Source organism: Hippocampus zosterae, chromosome 17 (assembly GCF_025434085.1).
Source record: "Hippocampus zosterae strain Florida chromosome 17, ASM2543408v3, whole genome shotgun sequence".
NCBI classification, from domain to species: Eukaryota; Metazoa; Chordata; class Actinopteri; order Syngnathiformes; family Syngnathidae; genus Hippocampus; species Hippocampus zosterae.
The window spans coordinates 15,899,129-15,920,151 of record NC_067467.1 but is presented as its reverse complement, the minus strand read 5'-3'; the positions used below and the strand labels follow the sequence as shown (position 1 = coordinate 15,920,151).

General features: G+C 45.7%; 1 protein-coding gene and 1 long non-coding RNA gene across 3 annotated transcripts in view; both read right to left on the bottom strand.

The window, feature by feature from the left end:
• Positions 1-21,023, bottom strand: part of LOC127590289 (uncharacterized) — a 50,732-nt gene that overhangs the window by 5,655 nt on the left and 24,054 nt on the right. The gene's annotated exons all lie outside the window — the stretch shown is intronic.
• The window catches only part of mettl22 (methyltransferase 22, Kin17 lysine), a 49,380-nt gene that overhangs the window by 5,655 nt on the left and 22,702 nt on the right, over positions 1-21,023 (bottom strand). For both annotated transcript variants that reach the window (XM_052049745.1, XM_052049744.1), the window contains exons 9-11: positions 20,647-20,727; positions 17,528-17,630; positions 3,524-3,692 (exon numbers count right to left, since the gene is read on the bottom strand). In XM_052049745.1, coding sequence (XP_051905705.1) covers positions 3,524-3,692; positions 17,528-17,630; positions 20,647-20,727 — 353 coding nt within the window. The remainder of the gene's footprint in view (positions 1-3,523; positions 3,693-17,527; positions 17,631-20,646; positions 20,728-21,023) is intronic.

The window sequence follows — 21,023 nt, the reverse complement described above, 5'->3', positions numbered from 1 at the left end:
GGAGGGACGGCCGCCAACAATTCCAGACAGCCTTGAGTCCTTGGTCTGTATCTCCGCATCTTTCTAGGTCTTATATTGAACTATTCGATTTAACTAGCAGAATAGTGGTAAATTACTTAGGTAGAAGCCGGGGTTCACGTTGACAACCACCACGTGGTGAGCCCTGGTAATCTACAAATCTGTAGAGTGAATGTCAACAATCAGAGACAGCAACCCCCTTCGGGGTGGTAAAAGGATAAACCCTCGGAGAGCTGTGAGAAGAACCGGACCAGAGCACGTGCCCCTATCAGGGCATGCAAATCCATCTGTTACATGGGTCGGAGTGACAATAATGCAGCTAAATGTGGAAGGCCTTACTATAGCAAAATGTGCAATCATAGAACACCTTATGGAAAAGCACAATGCAACAGCAATCCTCCTGCAAGAAACCCACTCACTGGATCATTCCAAACTCAAGATCTCCGGTTACAACCTGGCTGCTTGCACCAACAGCAGCATACATGGAATAGCCACTTTTGTGAAGAACTCTGCCACCTAGAAGCCGATCAACTCATCACAAAGTGAAATGTGGAATGGACGGCAACGGAAATTGGAGGCACCACCGTAGTAAATGTGTATAACCACAAAGCACAAAACTGCAAGGCCTCTCCTCTCGCTTTGCCTCTCCTTGTATATACAGCGGAGATTTCAATTCCCATAGCACCAAATGGGGCTACCAAACCACTAATCCAGATGGTCAAACACTTGAAAGCTGGGCCTCGGCCGCTGGCTTGCAACTGCTCTACGATCCAAAAGAACCGGACAGCTTCCACTCCAGAAGATGGAACACAACAACTAACCCGGACTTGGCCATCTGCCAACATTAATGGACCCATTCCAGAGCGGCTGATCCCCAGTCCGTTTCCCAAGTCACAGCATAGACCATCACTCATACTCCCGGCTAATCCAATCAGGCCAACTCCAAGCAAATCTGTGAGGAGATGGAACTTTCGAAAAGCCAACTGGCCTAAATTCAGGCGCTTAGCTGATAACAATATCTGTCACCTACCAGACCCAACATCAGCAGACCTGAATACGTCTTATATGTCGTTCTGTAAAGCCCTATAAAAAGCCGCAAAAAGAACAATCCCACGCGGTTACCATCACCAACTCATACCAACATGGGACGAGGAGTGTGACAGCCACTACAAAGACTTCCTGTCTGCCACAACCAGTGAAGAAGCAACCAAGACCTCCACCGACCTAGTGTATTGCCTCGACACGAACCGTAAGAAACGTTGGGAAGACACGGTCCAAAGCATAGACTTCACTCACTCCAGCAGAGTAGCTTGGAAGACCTTCAATCGCCTCACAGGACGGTGCTCTCAACCCAAACGCTGCCCTGTCACTGCCAACTCGATTGCACACCTGCTATTAGCTAATGGAAAGTATAAAGAGGCAGACAAAGTCCATGACCTCCGAGTGAAACAAGAATGCACCAGATTATGGAATGCTCCAAGCGTTGATAGCTTCCTCTCAGCTCCCTTTTCCACCAAAGAGCTAACCTCTGTCATCAAACAGATCAAGACTGGCAAAGCCCAGGGCCCTGATAATATTCCATCTGAGTTCTTGAAATACTGTGGCCCAAAATGCATGAACTGGCTATGCAAATATCGCTCAGCCTGTATGAAGCACCAGTCTATACCGAAGATCTGGCGGAAAGCTACTGTGGTTTCCCTGCTGAAACCACATAAACATCCCAATGACCCAAGGAGCTTGCCCCCTATCTCACTGCTATGTGTTCCGTGTAAGATCTTGGAACGTCTTCTCCTGACCAGACTTGACTCAGTGGTTGACCCCCAGCTGCCTAAAGAACAAGCTGGCTTCCGACATGGACACTCTACCACCCAGCAAATAATCAAGCTGACAAGTACTATTGAAGTTAGCTTCGAGAAGGGAAATAAGGCTGGAGTTATCTTGGTTGACCTAACTGCAGCATATGACACTGTATGGCATCAAGGCCTGATACTGAAGCTTCTCCAGATGATTCCGGACAAGCAAATAGTTTGCTTCCTGAGCAATATTCTGGCAAACCGAAGCTTTGTGCTCAAGACCAGCGACGGACAACGCAGCCGACCCCGCCGCTTGAGAAATGTACCACAGGGATCATGCCTCTCGTCTATGCTCTTTAACATCTATATCAGCGATATGCCCAAAACCAAGTCTCATCATTATGGATATGCTGACGATCTTGCACCAAGCTACTCCCACAAAAGCTGGTGCATGGTGGAAGAATCACTAACTGCTAATATGGCATTGATAGCGGAATACTTGAGAACGTGGAGACTTAAATTGAGCTTGGCAAAGACTACCACCACACCTTTCCACCTAAACAACATGGAATCCAAGCGCCAACTCACTGTCTACCTGCATGGGACTCCACTCCCACATAACCCATCCCCCACGTACCTAGGAGTGAAGCTCGACCGACAGCTCACATATGAACAGCACATAGATGCTCTTTGTCAAGTCAAGTCAACAGTATTTATAGAGCACTTTCAAACAGCCATCGCTGCATACAAAGTGCTGTACATAGAGCGATTTAACATACACAATAAACAGTAAGACGAATCCGTAATAAAGGCGGTAGAAAGCACCAAGAAGTAAAATCAAGAACAAATCTAAGTCATGCTGAGTTGAACACCAAAGAATACAAGTGAGTTTTGAGGAGGGCTTTAAAGATGGGCAAAGTAACAGCTCGAAACAATCTGCTGAAACGCCTAGCTGGCTCATCCTGGGGCGGAAGCACTCACACACTCCGTACAAGTGCTCTTGCGCTTACTTACAGCACAGCTGAATACGCAACACCAGTGTGGTGCCGAAGTACCCATTCAAAGAAGATTGATGTTGCCTTGAGGATAATCACCGGATGTCTGCGACCCACCCCCACGGAGTTCCTACCAGTTATGGCAGGCATTGCCCCAGCCAGCTTACGTAGAGAAAAAGCTACCCACTGCCTTGCTTAACATGCTGTGCTGGACAAAATCCATGCCCTAAACCAGTTGATCGCCGAGGTACAACCTGGAAAGCGCCAAAGGCTAAAATCTCGCCACCCTTTTTCTCATCATGCTGCAGAACTCCATGATTCCAACTTTAACATCCTGGAAATGTGGAGAAGTAGTTGGGATAAAACTGCAAGACCCAACCAGTTCATGGTCCAACCCAACACCGAACCCCCACCTGGCTCAACGCTACCCCGGAAAGTCTGGGTACGACTCAACCGCCTAAGAACTAGGGTAGGCCGTTTCAATGACAACATGTTCCGATGGGGTCTCGTCGAATCACCATTCTGCGACTGTGGACCAGAACTCCAAACTGCAGAACATCTCCTCTACTACTGTCCCATTCATCGACCACCAGATGGCAACTTGAACCTCACAGCACCTAATTAATGTACTGTCCAATGGCTGCAACGTCTGGACATTTAACACCGCAAAGCTGCCTCATACGCTAGAAGAAGGTAGAAGCCAAGTGTGTTTCTTACCAGATGATCAATGCGTTCGTACTGAAGAAACTGTGGGAATGTACAAGGGAGCTGTTCTACTGTGTAGCTGCGCTGTCCATCCTCCAGGTCCTCAAGCTGGGACAGGCAATGTTGAAAATGATTGTAGGCGTCACAGGATACATCCATTTGTCGCAGGGTGAAGTTGAACCTTAAGAACACCAGATTACTACTTAGTCACTCTGCTTTCCATAGATTCTTATAAAATAACAACCCATGTTAACGCTTTCAGGGGCAGTGGTTACTAGAGTGGACAGCTTATCATGTGATCAGGTTTCGGGGTGCATGAAAGGGTTAAATTAATTTTGATAGGTCAATACACTCACTATGACATGTTTGGAAGGCTGCAAGAAAAAAATGTTGTCAATCTTCAGACTGAAATGATTGTGCCTGAATTATCAGCAATGAATGAGGACCAAACATGGGCCCATCCTGTTTCAGTTCTGGTTTTTATGCACCAAATGTGATCAAGGGTCCAGAAGAGTCAAACCTCGGTTTTCGACCATAATCCATTCCAGAAGGCTGTTCGAAAACCGACATCAAGTTTCCCATTAGAATCAATGTAAAAAAAATTAATGCATTCAAGTCTAGAAAACAACTTTTTTTAAAACATTTTTTAAACTATTTTACACCATAAACTGTATACATGTGTAATAAGAGAGCAAGTAACAACAAACTACAAACATTTTGTATGTTTTATTTTGAGCAATGTTAACAAAAACATTGACATTGTAACATAAAAATTGAAAATCTCTGAATCTCTCTCTCTCTCATCGTGACAATTGTAGATTGCATTCTTTTACACCTTGAATTTATAAACCCGAAAGTAATGGCTATAACTATGGACGCTCTGTCTGCAATCGTATCCTACGTTACGAGGTAACAACCCTCCATAAGATATCCTTTATTTGTCCCGCAATGGGGAAATTACAATCAGAATTCAGAAAGGAAAACGCTGGGTAAGGAGAGGAAAAAAAACACACGCTCGAACTATCCTCTTCTGAGGATAATTTAAGTCCAGGATAAAAAAAGACCCTAGCACATAAATAAGCATATGACAGTTACAACAAGTCACAAGACATAACATGTAATAAGGGGAAGGATGAATGGGAAGGGGAAGGGGGGGGGTGACCGCGACGCGGCCGAAAATGACCAGCTGCACGGACACACGAGCGCTCACATGTCGAACCGCGGTCACGGGGGGAAAAAAAGAATCGGAGCGATGAAGACGGTGATAACAAGGATGTTCATGCGCGTGTGGTTGTCCAGTTGTGTATGTGTATGCGTGTACAGGTCATAGCTGCTTCGTCGAGGTCTGCTCATCATAAAGACAGTCCCGGCTTATCAGTCCGTGGCCGAGAAGGAGGGGGGTGATGGTGGGGGCCCTAGATTCCATGCGTACACTTCCATCCAGAGGAAAGGCCAGATAGCGTTGTTTGTTTTGGATGGACGGCCACCAACAATTTCAGACAGCCTTGAATCTGTGGCATGTATCTCTTCACTGCCGCCGATTAGCCGTATCCGAAAACTCTTTCCGCAGCGCAGATTCCAACTTCTCCATGATGTTGTCGATCGCGCGGAGTCGCTCCAAAACCGCATCAATATTGCCTTTGAGCTCAGTCACCGCTTGAGTCTGAGTGTTGGACATTCGCGCCAAACCATCCAGAATGACCGGCAGCTTCTTCACTTTCAATAAAGCCGCTCCCGTCGGTTGAATTTTGCGATAGAACAGAAAGCTGCCAAACCAAACAGCAGCATTCCTGTTATCAAAAGGCCAATAATGTAGATGTCTTCCACATCCTCCACGGAAAGTATTGCCACGCACACCGGTCTTCACTTTCTCCATGGATCCGGCGTATCCGGCAGCAAATGTCCCCGGAGGGCGAGCAGGCTCCCCACTGCCTGCTCTTTTCGTCAAAAAAATTTTGTCGATTACATCGAGAGACCAGCCAACTAATTCCATGGTTAGTTCTTCGGATGAAAATACGGTAGGAGGCTAGGAAAAGTTAGACAAAGACAGCACAAAGACTAAGTGGCAAGCAAGGAGAGGGTGGGGGAGAGGGCAGGAGCTGTGCAAAAAAGCGTCCGCCTTCGTCGAGAGCCAAGCAGAAAAGCCACACATTTTTTTGTTTTGTTTTGCCACAAATCGTATCTTGGCTAAGACTGTCCCCTGCTAGCTGTTTCTCATTTATGAAAATAAGCAAATGTTTCTCCACTCTCTCAAATATTTATGGCCTTTGTTCACTAAACACACAAGATCCTTTAGCCACAACACTGACTTTATGATGGTCTTTCTTTTTTAGGATGCTGCTGATTTCGGCATGCCGAACTCCTGAGCCAACACAGACACATGCACACCTGATTCATATTTCACGATCAAATCTTGCTTAAATTCAATAGGTTTGCGCACTATTTTCCTCTGTTTTCAGAAGCTTTACTACTTCCACTTGCTTTCTTTGGTGCAATGCAGAAATAACAGTCCAATTTGCGTGGCTCTTAACAAACACGTCTGCTTTTTTTAACCCTTGTGTGCTCCAAATTAAAAAGGCCTGAAGTTACGCATTTTACAATTTTTGTAATGATGTATTTTGTGTTATAAAAACATTCTTTTTTTTTCAAACATTCAAAATGTTCAGAGGCATCTGTGCTATCCATACATATATATATATATATTTTTATTAGTTCTTTGGGATTTTTTATTCTTTATTTTTTGCAGAAGGAAAAAAAAATTGTTTCTGGAGGTCCCAACCAAGCCCTACTAACAATCCCGACCAGACGTGTTCATGTAAATGCATTGGTTTGAAGCCTCCTGCAAAAAGGCAAACTCATTTGCGATCCTCTGGCGCCACCTAAAAGTTGCACAATTGGAATGACCTCAACCCAACAATGTGGCATGCATACGTCTGTCCAAGCGAAAACAAAGCGATTGACGTAAAAATCGCGTGAAATGCATGTTTACACATTAGGTTTACGATGCATCCAAAAATATGTATTATAATGGGTCTCTATGGTGCAAAATATGTAAATTGTGAAGATTAAGGTATCAAAACGTTTTTTTATTATTGCTGCAATGCCTGACAATTATCAGCCGGTGACGTCATGAAATTTAGGCCATTTTAGAACCCCTCCATAAGTTTCAGCTCTCTCGTGTTTTTCTGAATGCCTTTGCCTTTGATTCAAAGACATCATTTTACATTTATCGCAAGCGGTGCACTACGAGGGTTAAGCAGTTTATTGAACACGTCTCATCACAATGCACAGCCAATTGATGCTCTTGTTTTTTTTTTTTCCATCTTTGAACATGTCTGCTCAACGGATGCACAATGGACGCTCTTTTTAAAAAAAATCTTTGAACACGTCTGCTCACAATGGACGCTCTTTTTTCAAAATCTTTATTGAACACGTCTGCTCACAGCGGAGGCGTCACTTCCTCGTGTAAGGAAGTCGAGAGAAGTCAAGTGGCGCATTCAAGGGCGCTCAGTTTGGTCGAGAACCGAATTTTTGTTATAATCTGAGGCATTAAAAAAAATTTGAGGTTTTTGGTTGAAAACCGATTTGGTCGAGAACAGACACGCTCGAAAACCGAGGTTTGACTGTATTTACCAGAGTGATGTGAGAACCTTTAAATCACAGGTGTCAAAATCAAGGCCTGGGGGCCAGATCCAGCCCGCCACATAATTTCATGTGGTCTGCGAAAGCAAATCAAGTTTGTCAACTTGATCGTCGCTAAAATCTGAACCAAAATGTCAAATTGTCATTTGTAGTGAGGTTTTGCAATAGTTTTAAGGCGTTCACACTCCATCCATCCATCCATCCATCTTCTACCGCTTATCCGGGGCCGGGTCGCGGGGGCAACAGCTTTAGCAGGGAAGCCCAGACTTCCCTCTCCCTAGCTACTTCTTCGAGCTCTCCCCGGGGGATCCCGAGTCGTTCCCAGGTAAGCTGGGTGTCATAGTCTCTCCAGCGTGTCTTGGGTCTTCCTCGGGGTCTGCATCACAGCAGACGCTGCACCGATCCGCCTGTCGATCTACCGGTCCCTCCTGCCCGCACTCGTGAACAAGACCCCAAGATACTTGAACTCCTCCACTTGGGGCAAGATCTCCTCCCCGACCCTGAGGGGCCACTCCACCCTTTTCCGACTGAGGACCATGGTTTCAGATTTGGAGGTGCTGAGCTTCATCCCAACCGCTTCACACTCGGCTGTGAAACGCTCCAGTGAGAGTTGGAGAGCCCTGTTTGAAGGAGCCAACAGCACCACATCATTTGCAAAAAGCAGGGATGCAATACTGAGGCCACAATAACGGACCCCCTCAACGCTTCGGCCGCTCCTAGAAATTCTGTCCATCAAGGTTATGAACAGAATCGACGACAAAGGGCAGCCTTGGCGGAGTCCTACCCTCACTGGAAACGATTCCGACTTACTGCCGGCAATGCGAACCAAACTCTGACATCGGTGGTATAGTGACCGAACAGCCCGTATCAGGGGATTCGGTACCCCATACCCTCGAAGCACCCCCCACAGAACTCCTCGAGGGACACGGTCAAACGCCTTCTCTAAGTCCACAAAACACATGTAGACTGGTTGGGCGAATTCCCACATACCCTCGAGGACCCTGCTAAGGGTGTAGATCTGGTCCACTGTTCCACGGCCGGGACGAAAACAACACTGCTCCTCCTCAATCTGAGGCTCGACTTCCTGACGGACCCTCCTCTCCAGCACCCCTGAATAGACCTTAACAGGGAGGCTGAGGAGTTTGATCCCTCTGTAGTTGGAACACACCCTCCAGTTCCCCTTTTTCAAAAGAGCGACTACAACCCTGGTCTGCGAATCCAGAGGCACTCTCCCTGTTGACCACGCGATGCTGCAGAGGCGTGTCAACCAGGACAGCCCCACAACATCCAGAGCCTTGAGGAACTCCAGGCGGATCTCATCCACCGCTGGGGCCTTGCCACTGAGGAGCTTTTTAACCACATCGGTGACTTCAACCACAGAGATAGGAGAGCCCACCTCAGGGTCCCCAGGCTCTGCTTCCACCAAGGACGACGTGTTGGTGGAGTTGAGGTCTTCGAAGTACTCTGCCCACCGGTTCACAACGTCCCGAGTCGAAGTCAGCAGCGCCCCATCCCCACTGTACACAGTGTGAGTGGTGCACTGCTTCCCCCTCCTGAGACGTCGGACGGTGGACCAGAATTTCCTCGAAGCCGTCTGGAAGTCGGCTTCCATGGCCTCACCGAACTATTCCCACGCTCGGGTTTTTGCCTCGGCGACCACCGAAGCTGCGTTCCACTTGGCCAGTCGATACCCGTCAGCTGCCTCTTGGGTACCACAGGCCATAAAGGCTCGATAGGACTCCTTCACCATGACGGCATCCCTTACTGCTGGTGTCCACCAGTGAGTACGGGGGTTGCCGCCACGACAGGCACCAACCACCTTACGGCCACAACTCAGATTGGCCGCCTCAACAATAGAGGCAAGGAACATGGTCCATTCGGACTCAATGTCCCCCGCATCCCTGGGGACATAGGAAAAGCTCTGCTGGAGGTGGGAGTTGAAACTCCTTCTGACAGGGGATTCCGCCAGATGCTCCCAACAAACCCTCACAATACGTTTGGGTCTGCCAGGATGGACCGGCATCTTCCCCCACCAGCGGAGTCCACTCACCACCAGGTGGTGATCAGTTGACAGCTCCGCCCCTCTCGTCACCCGAGGATCCAAAACATGTGGCCGCAAATCCGATGATACAATCACAAAGTCGATCATCGAACTGCGGCCTAGGGTGTCCTGTTGCCAAGTGCACATATGGACAACCTTATGTTTGAACAAGGTGTTCGTTATGGACAATCCGTGACGAGCACAGAAGTCCAATAACAAAACACCATGAGAGTTCTGATCGGGGGGTGGGAGGGGGGGCGTTCCTCCCAATCACGCCCTTCCAGGTCTCACTGTCATTGCCCACGTGAGCATTGACGTCCCCCAGCAGAACAAGGGAGTCCCCAGCAGGAGTACTCTCCAGCACACCTTCCAAGGACTCCAAAAAGGGTGGGTATGCTGAGCTGCTGTTTGGTGCATATGCTCCTTCCCTGCCAGAGAGATGACATTCCATGTCTCAAGAGCTAGACATGGAATGCAGCCGAAGATCGGACCGCCAGGCTCCCCGCCTTTGGCTGCCGCCCAGCTCACATTGCACCTGACCCACTTGACCCTTCATATGGGTGGTGAGACCATGAGAAGGGGGATCCACGTTGCCTCTTCGGGCTGAGCCCAGCCGGGCCCCATGGGTGTAGGCCCGGCCAACAGGCGCTTGCCAATGTGCCTCACCTCCAGGCCTGGCTCCAGAGGGAGGCCCCGGTGACCCGCGGGCGGGCAAGGGAAACTGAGTGCCATTGATTTTATTTATCATAAGGGGCTTGTGAGCCATGCTTCGTCTGGTCCCTCACCTAGGACCTGTTTTGCCATGGGTGACCCTGCCAGGGGCATAAAACCCCAGACAACTTAGCTCCTAGGATCATTGGGACACACAAACCCCTCCACCACGATAAGGTGACGGCTCACGGAGGTGTGCGTGTATATATATAGATATATGTATATATCTATATATATATATATATTGCGCGTCGTCCCGCACGCGGTCTGTCCTTCCGTCTGTGCCTTTTCAAAACGTACCTACTTCACCGCGCCGCCACTGCGCCGTTCAGGCAGTGGCTCACGACGATCGCGCGGGCATCTTAGCGAAAAAATGTTGTCTACCCACAAGCATTGCAATAAAATTGTTAGTTATTTAGTAGAGCTAAACATCTTTATTTTCGCGATAAGCAATGAAGATGAACAAAAAGTTGAACCAAGCAACAACACTTTTGTGGGCCGAAGGCCCACCTTACCAGCCTTCCGCAGGAACTAGCTGATGAGCTGCCTGGAGGGCGGCGAACCAGCTAGTATATATATATATATATAAAAAATAATCCTCATCTCACCCCCCCTCGGGTGGTGTCCGTCCCTCATTCAGCTCGGGTCCTCTGCCAGAGGCCAGGAAGCTTGAGGGTTCTGCGCAGTATCTTTGCTGTTCCCAGCACTGCACATTTCTGGACTGAGATGTCCGATGTTATCCGATCTGTTGCAACCACTCATCTAGTTTGGGGATCTCTGCCCCAAGGTGCTCTGGTTCCTCAGCACCTGACACAGACCTTGTTTGGCCGGGCGACTGGTACTTGATGAAAAATGGGCTACTGGAACAAAGCGGAGATGGGCGAGATGCGATAACATGGCTCTGTTGGAATGCTACTATTCAAGCAACCCTAGTCAGAGGGGTTACATGCAGAGAATGTGGGCTGAAAGTTTACTTCGAAACCCACAGTCACGGTTGACCACGAAAATACTAGGAACTCAGTGTTCCAACATCCACAAACGGCAACCGCTGTCACAACTTGAGATTGATGAGGTACAACGCAGAATCCATGGTGAAGGGCCCCAGGCTGCCAGATCAGAGGAGGAGGTCATACCAGAGATTGGGAGGCAAGCCCCAATGAATGCAGATGATGAGATTGGGAGGCCAGCCCGAATGAATGAAATGCTGAGCGAGGCAGCAACTGACCTGAAAGCTAAGATCATGGCGAGAATGAAAGCTGGGCAACCTAGAAACCGATTACAACGGCTATGTGAAGTACCACCTGAAAGTCTCATGGAAAGTGTGAATGCAGCACTGAAGGCGATCCCTACCGTAACAATCACAGAAACCAATGAGCTGATACACGCTTCAGCATCAGTGATACAATACAATACAAGCCGATTTATTTTTAGCGCTTTCAAAACAGCGGCAGCTGTAACAAAGCGCTTAACAAAACAGTTAAAATAAAGTAAAATAATAAACACAACACATAACATAAAACACGGACATAAAACGAACATAAAACAGTTGCGCAGGCCTAACCACTTTTCTGTCACACGCTTTGTTGTTTGAAGCAGTTTGAAATGAAAGAGGAGAGAATCAAAGTATATACAGTATATAAAATTTCAAGTATTGAAAGAAATCGCGGATTTGGCTAATCGACACCATTTGAGAGACACAAGCCACGGACTCAAGGCTGCCTTGAGATGCTTGGCTATAAAAGCAACCATGGAAGCCATGAGATACGTTACCCACCATGGAAAAGAAGGTTGGAGGCTCAGATCAAGGCGGCTCGGAAAGATGTGAGTCAATTGACGGAGACCCAGAGACCTGTGATGAAAAGGCCTATACCCGAGAGGTACATCCAGATGACCATACCTGAAGCACTCGAAACTGCCAAACAAAGGCTCCATGCCTTGTCCAGCCGCCTAAAGTGGTACACGAAAGAGAATGAGGCCAGACGAATAAACAGGCTGTTCGCAACACAACCTGCGAAAGTGTACGCTCAGTGGCAGGGTCATAACAACAGAGCTGACCCACCAAGACTGGAAACTGAAAGGTACTGGAAAGGCATATGGGAGAAGGAGGTTGCACATAACAGCAGTGAACAATGGCTGGTGACCCTGAAAGAGGAGCACACCAACCTCCCTGAAGAGAACCCAGTGACCATAACATTGGCAGACATACAGGAAAGAGTCTCAGATATGAAGAACTGGACAGCACCAGGCCCGGACATGGTCCACACCTACTGGCTAAAGAAACCCACAGCACTCCATGAGCGCCTAGCAGCACAAATGAACCAGCTGCTGAGGGATGGGACTCACCCCGGACGGCTAACCGAAGGGCGAACGACCCTGATCATGAAGGATCCCTCAAAGGGTGCAGTCCCATCCAACTATCGGCCAATAAGCACAGAAGGACATTGGTAGAGATACCAGAGGAGCCAAACATCAGCTCCTGGTTGACAGAACAGTCGCACAAGACTGCAGGTCCCAACGTACCAAGCTGTGCACAGCCTGGATTGATTACAAGAAAGCCTATGACTCGATGCCACATACATGGAACACTGAATGCTTGGAGTTGTATAAGGTGAACAGGACCTAAGAGCCTTTGTTGCGAACTCGACGAGGATGTGGAAAACCACACTTGAAGCCAATGGCAAGCCACTTACCCAAGTGTCCATCAAATGTGGCATATACCAAGGTGATGCACTCTCCCCACTGCTGTTCTGGATAGGACTGAACCCCCTAAGCCAGGGGTGCCCAAACTTTTTGGATCGAAATCTACTTTTCGACCAACTAATCTCCCGGGATCTACCCTTACCAGCGCGTGCATTAACAAAAATATATTACTAACATGTACAAAGACACACAAATGTCTGGTTTTTTTTCCTCGACAATGCTCGGATCTACTTGGGACCTGTCTTAGATCTACCGGTAGATCAGGATCTACCTAATGGGCACCCCTTCCCTAAGCCAAGTAATCACCAAGACAGGCTATGGATACCGCCTCAGAAATGGAGCTACGATCAGTCACCTCCTCTACATGGATGACATAAAGCTGTATGCTAAGAGCGAAAGGGACATAAACTCCCTGATCCACACAACCAGGATATACAGCAGCTACATGGGGATGTCATTCGGGCTTGAGAAATGTAGTCGGATGGTGACTAAGAGAGGAAAGGTAGTCCGCACTGAAGGGGTCTCACTTCCTGAAGGAACAATAGTAGACATTGAGGCCAGCTACAAGTACCTCTGTATACCACAAGCCAATGGCAACCTCGAACTGGCAACAAGGAAAGCGGCTACGGCCAAATACCTCCAGCGAGGGAGGCAAGTCCTAAGAAGCCAGCTCAATGGCAAGAATAAGACCCGGGCAATGAACAGCTATGCCCTGCCAGAGATCAGATACCCTGCAGGAATAATAAGGTGGCCAAAGGAAGAGATTCAGACCAAGGACGTTAAGACCCGAAAGCTCCTAACCATGCATGGAGGGTTCCATCACAAATCCAGCACCCTGAGACTGTATGCAAGCCGAAAGGAAGGAGGCCGTGGACTAGTGAGTGTGAGAGCCACTGTCCAGGATGAAACATCCAAGCTCCATGAATACATCTAGGAGATGGCTCCAACGGATGACGTACTAAGAGAATGTCTCAGACAATGGGGAACAGAAGATGAGGCGCTGGAAGAGGGACCATCATGGGAGGACAATAGTGATGGGAATTCCGGCTCCTTTTAGAGAGCCGGCTCTTTTGGATCGGCTCACTAAAAAGAGCCGGCTGTTTCGGCTCCCAAATGGCTCCTCAGTTTTTTGTTGCTTAAATTAATACCAAAAATAACGTAATATTATGTGTAAAATGAAGTACTAATGCAAAAAATAGACATGATATCAAATATTTATTATTTATATGGCTTTATTTATATTCTTCTGAACATACTCAACATGGAGTGCTACAAAAATAAAAACAAAGTACAAAGACCCATCTCAAAACAAGGTCGTCAAAAAGTTCCAATCTCTGAATGTGTATATTTATAAGCTTTTAACTATTTACAGTACAGTTACAAATAAAAGTAAGCTTTGAATACGACGCAACAAATTATAAATTAACATTTGTAAAACAAAAAGAAAAAAAGCAGCATCCAGGTAAAGGTCTTAGCTTGTCTTTAGCGAAGATTGGCATGAAGAAAAACCAAGTGCCTCAGCTTTGAGGGGTTGATCCTGTTTCTCCTCTCTGTTAATAGTTGCGCTGCCGCTGTTGTGAAAGCGCTATATAAATCAGCATGTATTGTATTGTATTGTATTGTATTGGAGAAGATTCTCTCTGAGGGGACAGATGTTGCGACAACACACAGCCAACACCAAATGGATGAAAATCCCTTGCAATCATTTTACCCAGTTTCTCGTCAATTGTGTTCTGTTTTGCTGGTTTTATAGCTTTTTGCATAAAGTGGCTCATAGAGCTCTGGGCTGTACATCTAGGCAGTTGTGACATTGCAGCAGCAGCAACAGTTGCAGACACACTAGCACCTTCATTAATAGCTGGTTCCCTTGCTTGTCTTTTCTCTTCAAATTGTACTGATGGGTGGACATTTCTGATGTGCCTGTGCAGGTTATTTGTGGAGCCTGATCTATGGGATATTTTAACCTTGCACAGTCTACACGCTGCCTTTGAACTATCAATTATATTGAAATGAGTCCATATTTCACTGTGTGTCCAATCCATTTTCTCACCTTTCCACTTTCCACCGTGTTGTTTTTTTTTCACTAACTAGCTCTCTCGTCTCCTCGTCTGTCTTGTTCGCGTGTTGCTCAGTGTGCTGCTGTGTGTGTCTCTTCTCTAACCCCTCCCCCTTCTCTAACGCCTTCTCTAACGGGATCTGCAGCGCGCGCATGTGTGTGTGTTTGTGTGTGTGGTGTGCGTGTGTGTGTAACCCTCCCCCTCCGGCTCCCATCGTTCACTTCAAAGAGCCGGCTCCGGGAGCCGGCCCCGGGAGCCGGCTCGTTCGCGAACGACGCATCACTAGAGGACAAGCCCCTACACGGGATGTACCACCGGACCATAACTGAAGTGGACGATCTCAAGAAGTCCTATCAGTGGCTAGAGAGGGTTGGCCTGAAGGACATCACAGAGGCACTCATCCTGGCTGCTCAGGAGCAGGCCCTGAGCACCAGACCCATAGAGGCCCAGATATACCACACCAGACAAGACCCAAGGTGTAAGTTGTGCAAAGAGGTACCTGAGACGATCCAACACATAACTGCAGGGTGTAAGATGCTGGCAGGGAAAGCCTACATGGAACGCCATAACCAGGTGGCTGGCATAGTCTACCGAAACATCTGTGCGGAGTAAGGACTGGAAACCCCAAGGTCAAAATGGGAAACACCTCCGAAGGTGGTGGAGAATGACCGAGCGAAGATCCTGTGGGATTTCCAGATCCAGACTGACAAGATGGTAATGGCGAACCAACCAGATATTGTGATCATAGACAAAGGGCAGAGGAAAGCCGTTGTAGTGGATATAGTTGTTCCAAGTGATGGAAACATCAGAAAGAAGGAACACGAGAAACTCGAGAAATGCCAAGGGCTCAGAGAAGAGCTGGAGAGAGCCTGGAACGTAAAGGTGACAGTAGTGCCTGTGGTCGTCGGAGCACTCGGGGCAGTGACCCGCAAACTCGATGAGTGGTTGCAAAAGATCCCGGGATTAACATCGGACATTTCAGTCCAGAAATGTGCAGTGCTGGGAACAGCGAGGATACTGCGCAGAACCCTCAAGCTTCCTGGCCTCTGGTAGAGGACCCGAGCTGAATGAGGGACGGACACCACCCGAGGGGTGAGATGAGAATTTTTATATATATTAGAGCTGTCAAACGATTAAAATATTTAATCTAATAAAAAATGCAACTGTCACAATTAACTCAAATTCACTAAAAAAAAATATCGTTAAATTACTCACGCATTTTTGCTTGTGTCTGAATTTCCTTTTATATATTTTTTGTCCCATTTTCCCCCACTTTAATGCTCTCATCAACATGGAATCATGAATCAGTTTTCTATGTGCCAAATGCAAATATTTACCGAAATAACAATTTCGATTTTCAATTTTACATGAACATTTTTCACTTGGAGCAGTTATTCACACATAATCTCTCACACAATATTACTCTCCATCAACAACAGTGAAAACAATATTTTGTCACAAAACAGCTGCTTTAACAGCTTCTTTATAAAATCAAAACAGAGCAATATAACATTATAAAGTGCACATCTAAGGTAAACTAGTACTCGGCCTATAGTGCATTTAAACCATGGTTGCATACTTCGTTTTTTTCAAGTTTGCTTTGAACACAGCAGTCTGTTTCTGTATGTTTGTTGAAGAATAACGAGACACCAGACACCAGTGTTCATAATGTGCCGCTGTATTCAAAACTGTCTGCCGTACAAAAAAGTGCACGCACTTCCCCGGTGCTGCTGGGGCAAACCATTCTGAAAGGGGGGGGGGGGGATCACTCCCCCTAACACAGTCAGGCTATGTTGATTGTGCTGATCCTTCTTGTGCGGAAGTCTCTCTACGGTTTTTGTGTAGACCTCATTTCGAATGACTACACTTGGTTCGATGACAACACTGGAGACGTTTTATTTTCGCTAGGTCGCTACCACTGTCAGACAAACACAGAGAAGCTCCACCCGCTCTATTTATGTGGACGCAGAACACTGTAACCTTCCACACACAATAGTTCCAAACAAGTAACAATCGTGTCAGTGGCATACATCGTATACCTGTGATAACTTTGGTCTTGTCAGTGGAGCAATCAGGCAACTTTTTAAAAGTAATCTTTCCATTCATAAACTCTTTAAGTATCCGTTTTCGGTGTCTCGTCCTGCCGTGGCTGGCAAAACAGACATGGGCATGGACTTCTGCAGCGCGCTTGTTGTTTTGTTCTGGTGTATTTATAGAGCAACGTAACATCCGCTTGTGACGTGTGCCGCGTTAATCTCGCGAGAAAAAAAAATTATTTCGTTAAAATTCATTTAATTTAATGCCGATAAAAACGCGCATTAAATTATGGTGGCTCGCCGCCCTCCGGGCGGCTTATCAGCTAGTTCCTGCGGAAGGCTGGTAAGGTGGGCCTACGGCCCACAAAAGTGTTGTCTTCATTGCTTATCGCAAAATAAAGAGATGTTTAGCTCTACTAAATAACTAACAATTTCATTGCAATGCTTGTGGGTAGACAACATTTTTTCGCTAAGATGCCCGCGCGATCGTAGTGAGCCACTGGCTGAGCGGCGCAGTGGCGGCGCGGTGAAGTAGGTACGTTTTGAAAAGGGACAGACGGAAGGACAGACTGCGTGCGGGACGACGCGCAATATATATATATATAGTTGACTGAATATTAAACCTTTATTCTGTTTCCCTGTTGTAACAGTGCTCCAAAGACAGAAATGAGTCTGACACCCCAGCTTTAAATGATCAGAAATTATTTGATGTGTGTGCCATGTTCCCAAAAACGATGAGTTGAATGTTGTTGCAAGTGGAGTCAAATGATGGAATGCTCAGTGATTCTGGACTGTATTAAGTAAAAGGATGGGATGGTGATGTCCATACCTTTTTTCAATGGAAATAAAGATGTTGCAGGCATGAGCAAAGTTACTGCACAGTCGGTAGAGGGTTCGAAAGAAGCCATCTGTCAGCTCATCATCATAGCAAACTGGTGACACAAAATAAATATTCTGTGTTTTTCATCAGTACCAGAGGCTGGTATTATTCAAAACTGAAATATACAGGATCAAGGGGAAATGTTGACAAAATTTTCATATTTTTTGTATTACTAGGTATAGAAAGAGTTATGTGATGGAAAAAAAATCGTCATGTAATTAACAAACAACAACTTCACCTTGAATTGAAGACGGACCGTTCGTATTTTTCTCGACTTCATTTCTAATTTAATTAAATGTGAAAATACAAATATATGCACACATGAATGCCGGTCTGCTGTAAAACATGGCAGGTCGGATCAAATTGCATGATCAAAAGATACTAAAACAAAAATTTATCTGACAAATTAATGTGAAATTTCTGTGGTAATTATCTTTGGAAGTAATAATTCAACAACTAAACTTATATACAAGTATATCATATTTTCTGCACTATCAGGCATTTAGGCGTATAAGGCGCACCTTCAATGAATGGCCTATTTTAAAAAGTGTTTTCATATCCTGTATAGGGTGCACCGCATTATATGGCGCATAGAATAGAAGCCACGATTGTGGCTCACGTCGCGTTATGCATCCACTAGATCAGGGGTCAGCAACCCAGAATGTTGAAAGAGACCCCCCCCCCAAAAAAACACAAAAAAATCTGTCTGGAGCCGCAAAATAAATAATAAATAAAGGCCTTATAACGAAGGAAACATGCTGTATCTATGTGAGCTATATTAGCCTATCAAAATGAGTAATTTGGCTACAAATACACTAATGAGACTTCATTAACTTCATCAACTCTATAAATACAGTTGACTTGATTTGACTTCATGATGAAATGTTTTTTTTCCCTGCACTACATCCTCCATAGAGACCTGACGCGGAGGCATGGCATGCACTTTTGTACTTTTCGTAACTCACGTGTGCCATTTTAAAATGCTTCTCTCGGGCCTCCACATTCTCATTCTTTGCCACTACCCTTGGTGAATTGAACATGAAATGCTGATTTTTTTTTTTTGCAACATCCACCTGCCTGGCATCCCGCTCTGCTCAGAGAAACATCTGTCTCAGGCTATGACACAATTCTTCGTTGACAGAAACGTTGAAATTGAATATTTATTCTACATATTTTTACAGCATTGGAAAACGTGAAGAATGCGTCATGTTTTTCCTCAAACAGAAACCACATTAAAACAAATGTGTGTATATATAATATATATATATATATATATATATATATACAGTGCACTCCGCTTAATAGAACACCATTGGGCCGAAGCGCTTCTGTTCTACTAAGCGGGGTTTCTATTAACAGGAGACACTTTATTAGGTACACCTTCAGAAGAAAAAATTCGTTACTTTTGTCTGGAAACAGGAGTCCGTAATTTTGCGGTTGACTTCCCTCTCAATGCGCTGGATAAGAGGGAAGTCCTGTAAACCGCGGGCGTCCCTTCTGAGAATCCGGCAATGCATCGTATCGTCTGAGTATGTCCTTCTTATCCGCAGGTGATAGCCCTCGTCTCTTGCATGAAGTTGAAGCCATTGTGACGTGCGTGTGTCTATGTGTGGAGTGACGCGTGCTACCTGTTACTGTATACGGCTAGAACTACCGCGTTTTCTCGCGATAGTGGTACAGTATCGCGATAGCTACACTTTGTCTCCCTCTCGTCTCTTGAATGAAGTTGAAGCCATTGTGACGTGCGTGTGTCTATGTGTGGAGTGACGCGTGCTACCTGTTACTGTATACGGCTAGAACTACCGCGTTTTCTCGCGATAGTGGTACAGTATCGCGATAGCTACACTTCGAAAACCACTAGTTTACAATGTTCATTGCTTACGGCCTGTTCTATTAAGCGGAGATCTGTTCTACTAAGCGGAGTATCTTTATAGGAAATTGCATTAGGCAAATCGGTTCCAGAGCCTTTTGCTCTATTAAGCGGATTACTCTATTAACCGGTGTTCTATTAAGCGGAGTGCACTGTATATATATATATATATATTTCCCTCCCCCATCTTTTTCCATTTTCGAACATTTTTGAAAAAGCTCCAGAGATCCACTAGGGCAGCACTAAAGAGCCGCCTGCGGCTCTGGAGCCGTGGGTTGCCAACCCCCTTACGAGATGGAGCTATGTTAAAGGGAATACAATACGATGCAGCTTTATTGATATAGAGCAGGGGTGCCCATTAGGTAGATCCTGACCTACCGGTAGATCTAAGACAGGTCCCATGTAGATCCGAGGAGTGTCAAGAAGAAAAAAAACAAACAACCATTTGTGTGTCTTTGTACATGTTAGTAATATATTTTTTGTGTTAATATACACTGCACACTAATCAGTCTCATTTTCACAAAAAAAATATTTAAAAAATAAAATAAAGCAGGGAAATCTTAAATTTGTGTGTGTGTGTGTGTGTGTGCGCGCGCGCCGGTAAGGGTAGATCCCGTGAGGTTAGTTGATCAAAAAGTAGATCTTCGATCCAAAAAGTTTGGGCACCCCTGATATAGAGTTTTCAACTGCTGCGGCTGTGACAAAGCACTTTACAGAACATATAAAATACTCCATCCAAGAAATCTGAATATTGATCCATATATAAGGCGCATCAGTGAAAAATTAATGCATTTATGTGTGCCTTATCGTGAGGAAAATATGGTAATTTTTCCATACAACTTAATCCCTTGGTAATCGATTGCAATGTGTGCTTTGAACTATTAGCTGGTAAATAACAACAATAATAATAATAATTAAATGATGTGATGTGTGTGATGTGAAAAACAATTGTAAATAGCACTGCGATTTATCCATTTTGTATTTATATTGCACTTAATTGAACGGTGTTCGTTTGTTTTTTCTTCTTTCTATCCACATTCTTGCTGCTGGAGGCTGTAAATTTCCCCAGTGTGGAACAGATAAAAGATATCTTATCTTATCTTATCTTAAAGACAGAACAAAACAGGAACTGCAAATTTGGGAATGATAACAAAAAATCCAACTAGCAGTCAGTTCGTTAAAATTGTTATTGACCAACCATCAGCAGCAAGAATGGCGCTGGCATTGTCGTGTATATCAGCAATCTCCTCCTCTGTCCAGCTAAACTCCACATCAGGATCTACAGGTGAGAAAAATGGACAAATTGTATTTGAATAAGAAACATATAACTGCAGTCTACAAAAGGGCACGCTGCAACATAGTTTTCTAAGACCACTTTTTTATTACCGGTAAGGATCAAGGATAAACTTCCCTGAGGGGGCATTTGTCATGAACAATATGGAAAAAGGCTGCAATTAAAACATGTAACTCATCCACAACACAATCATTAGTATAGACAGCTCACAAAAAGAACAGACTCGGTGTCAAGTTCGCAAATTGTGACACGAATCAGGGTTACCTTTTATCTTGTGCCAT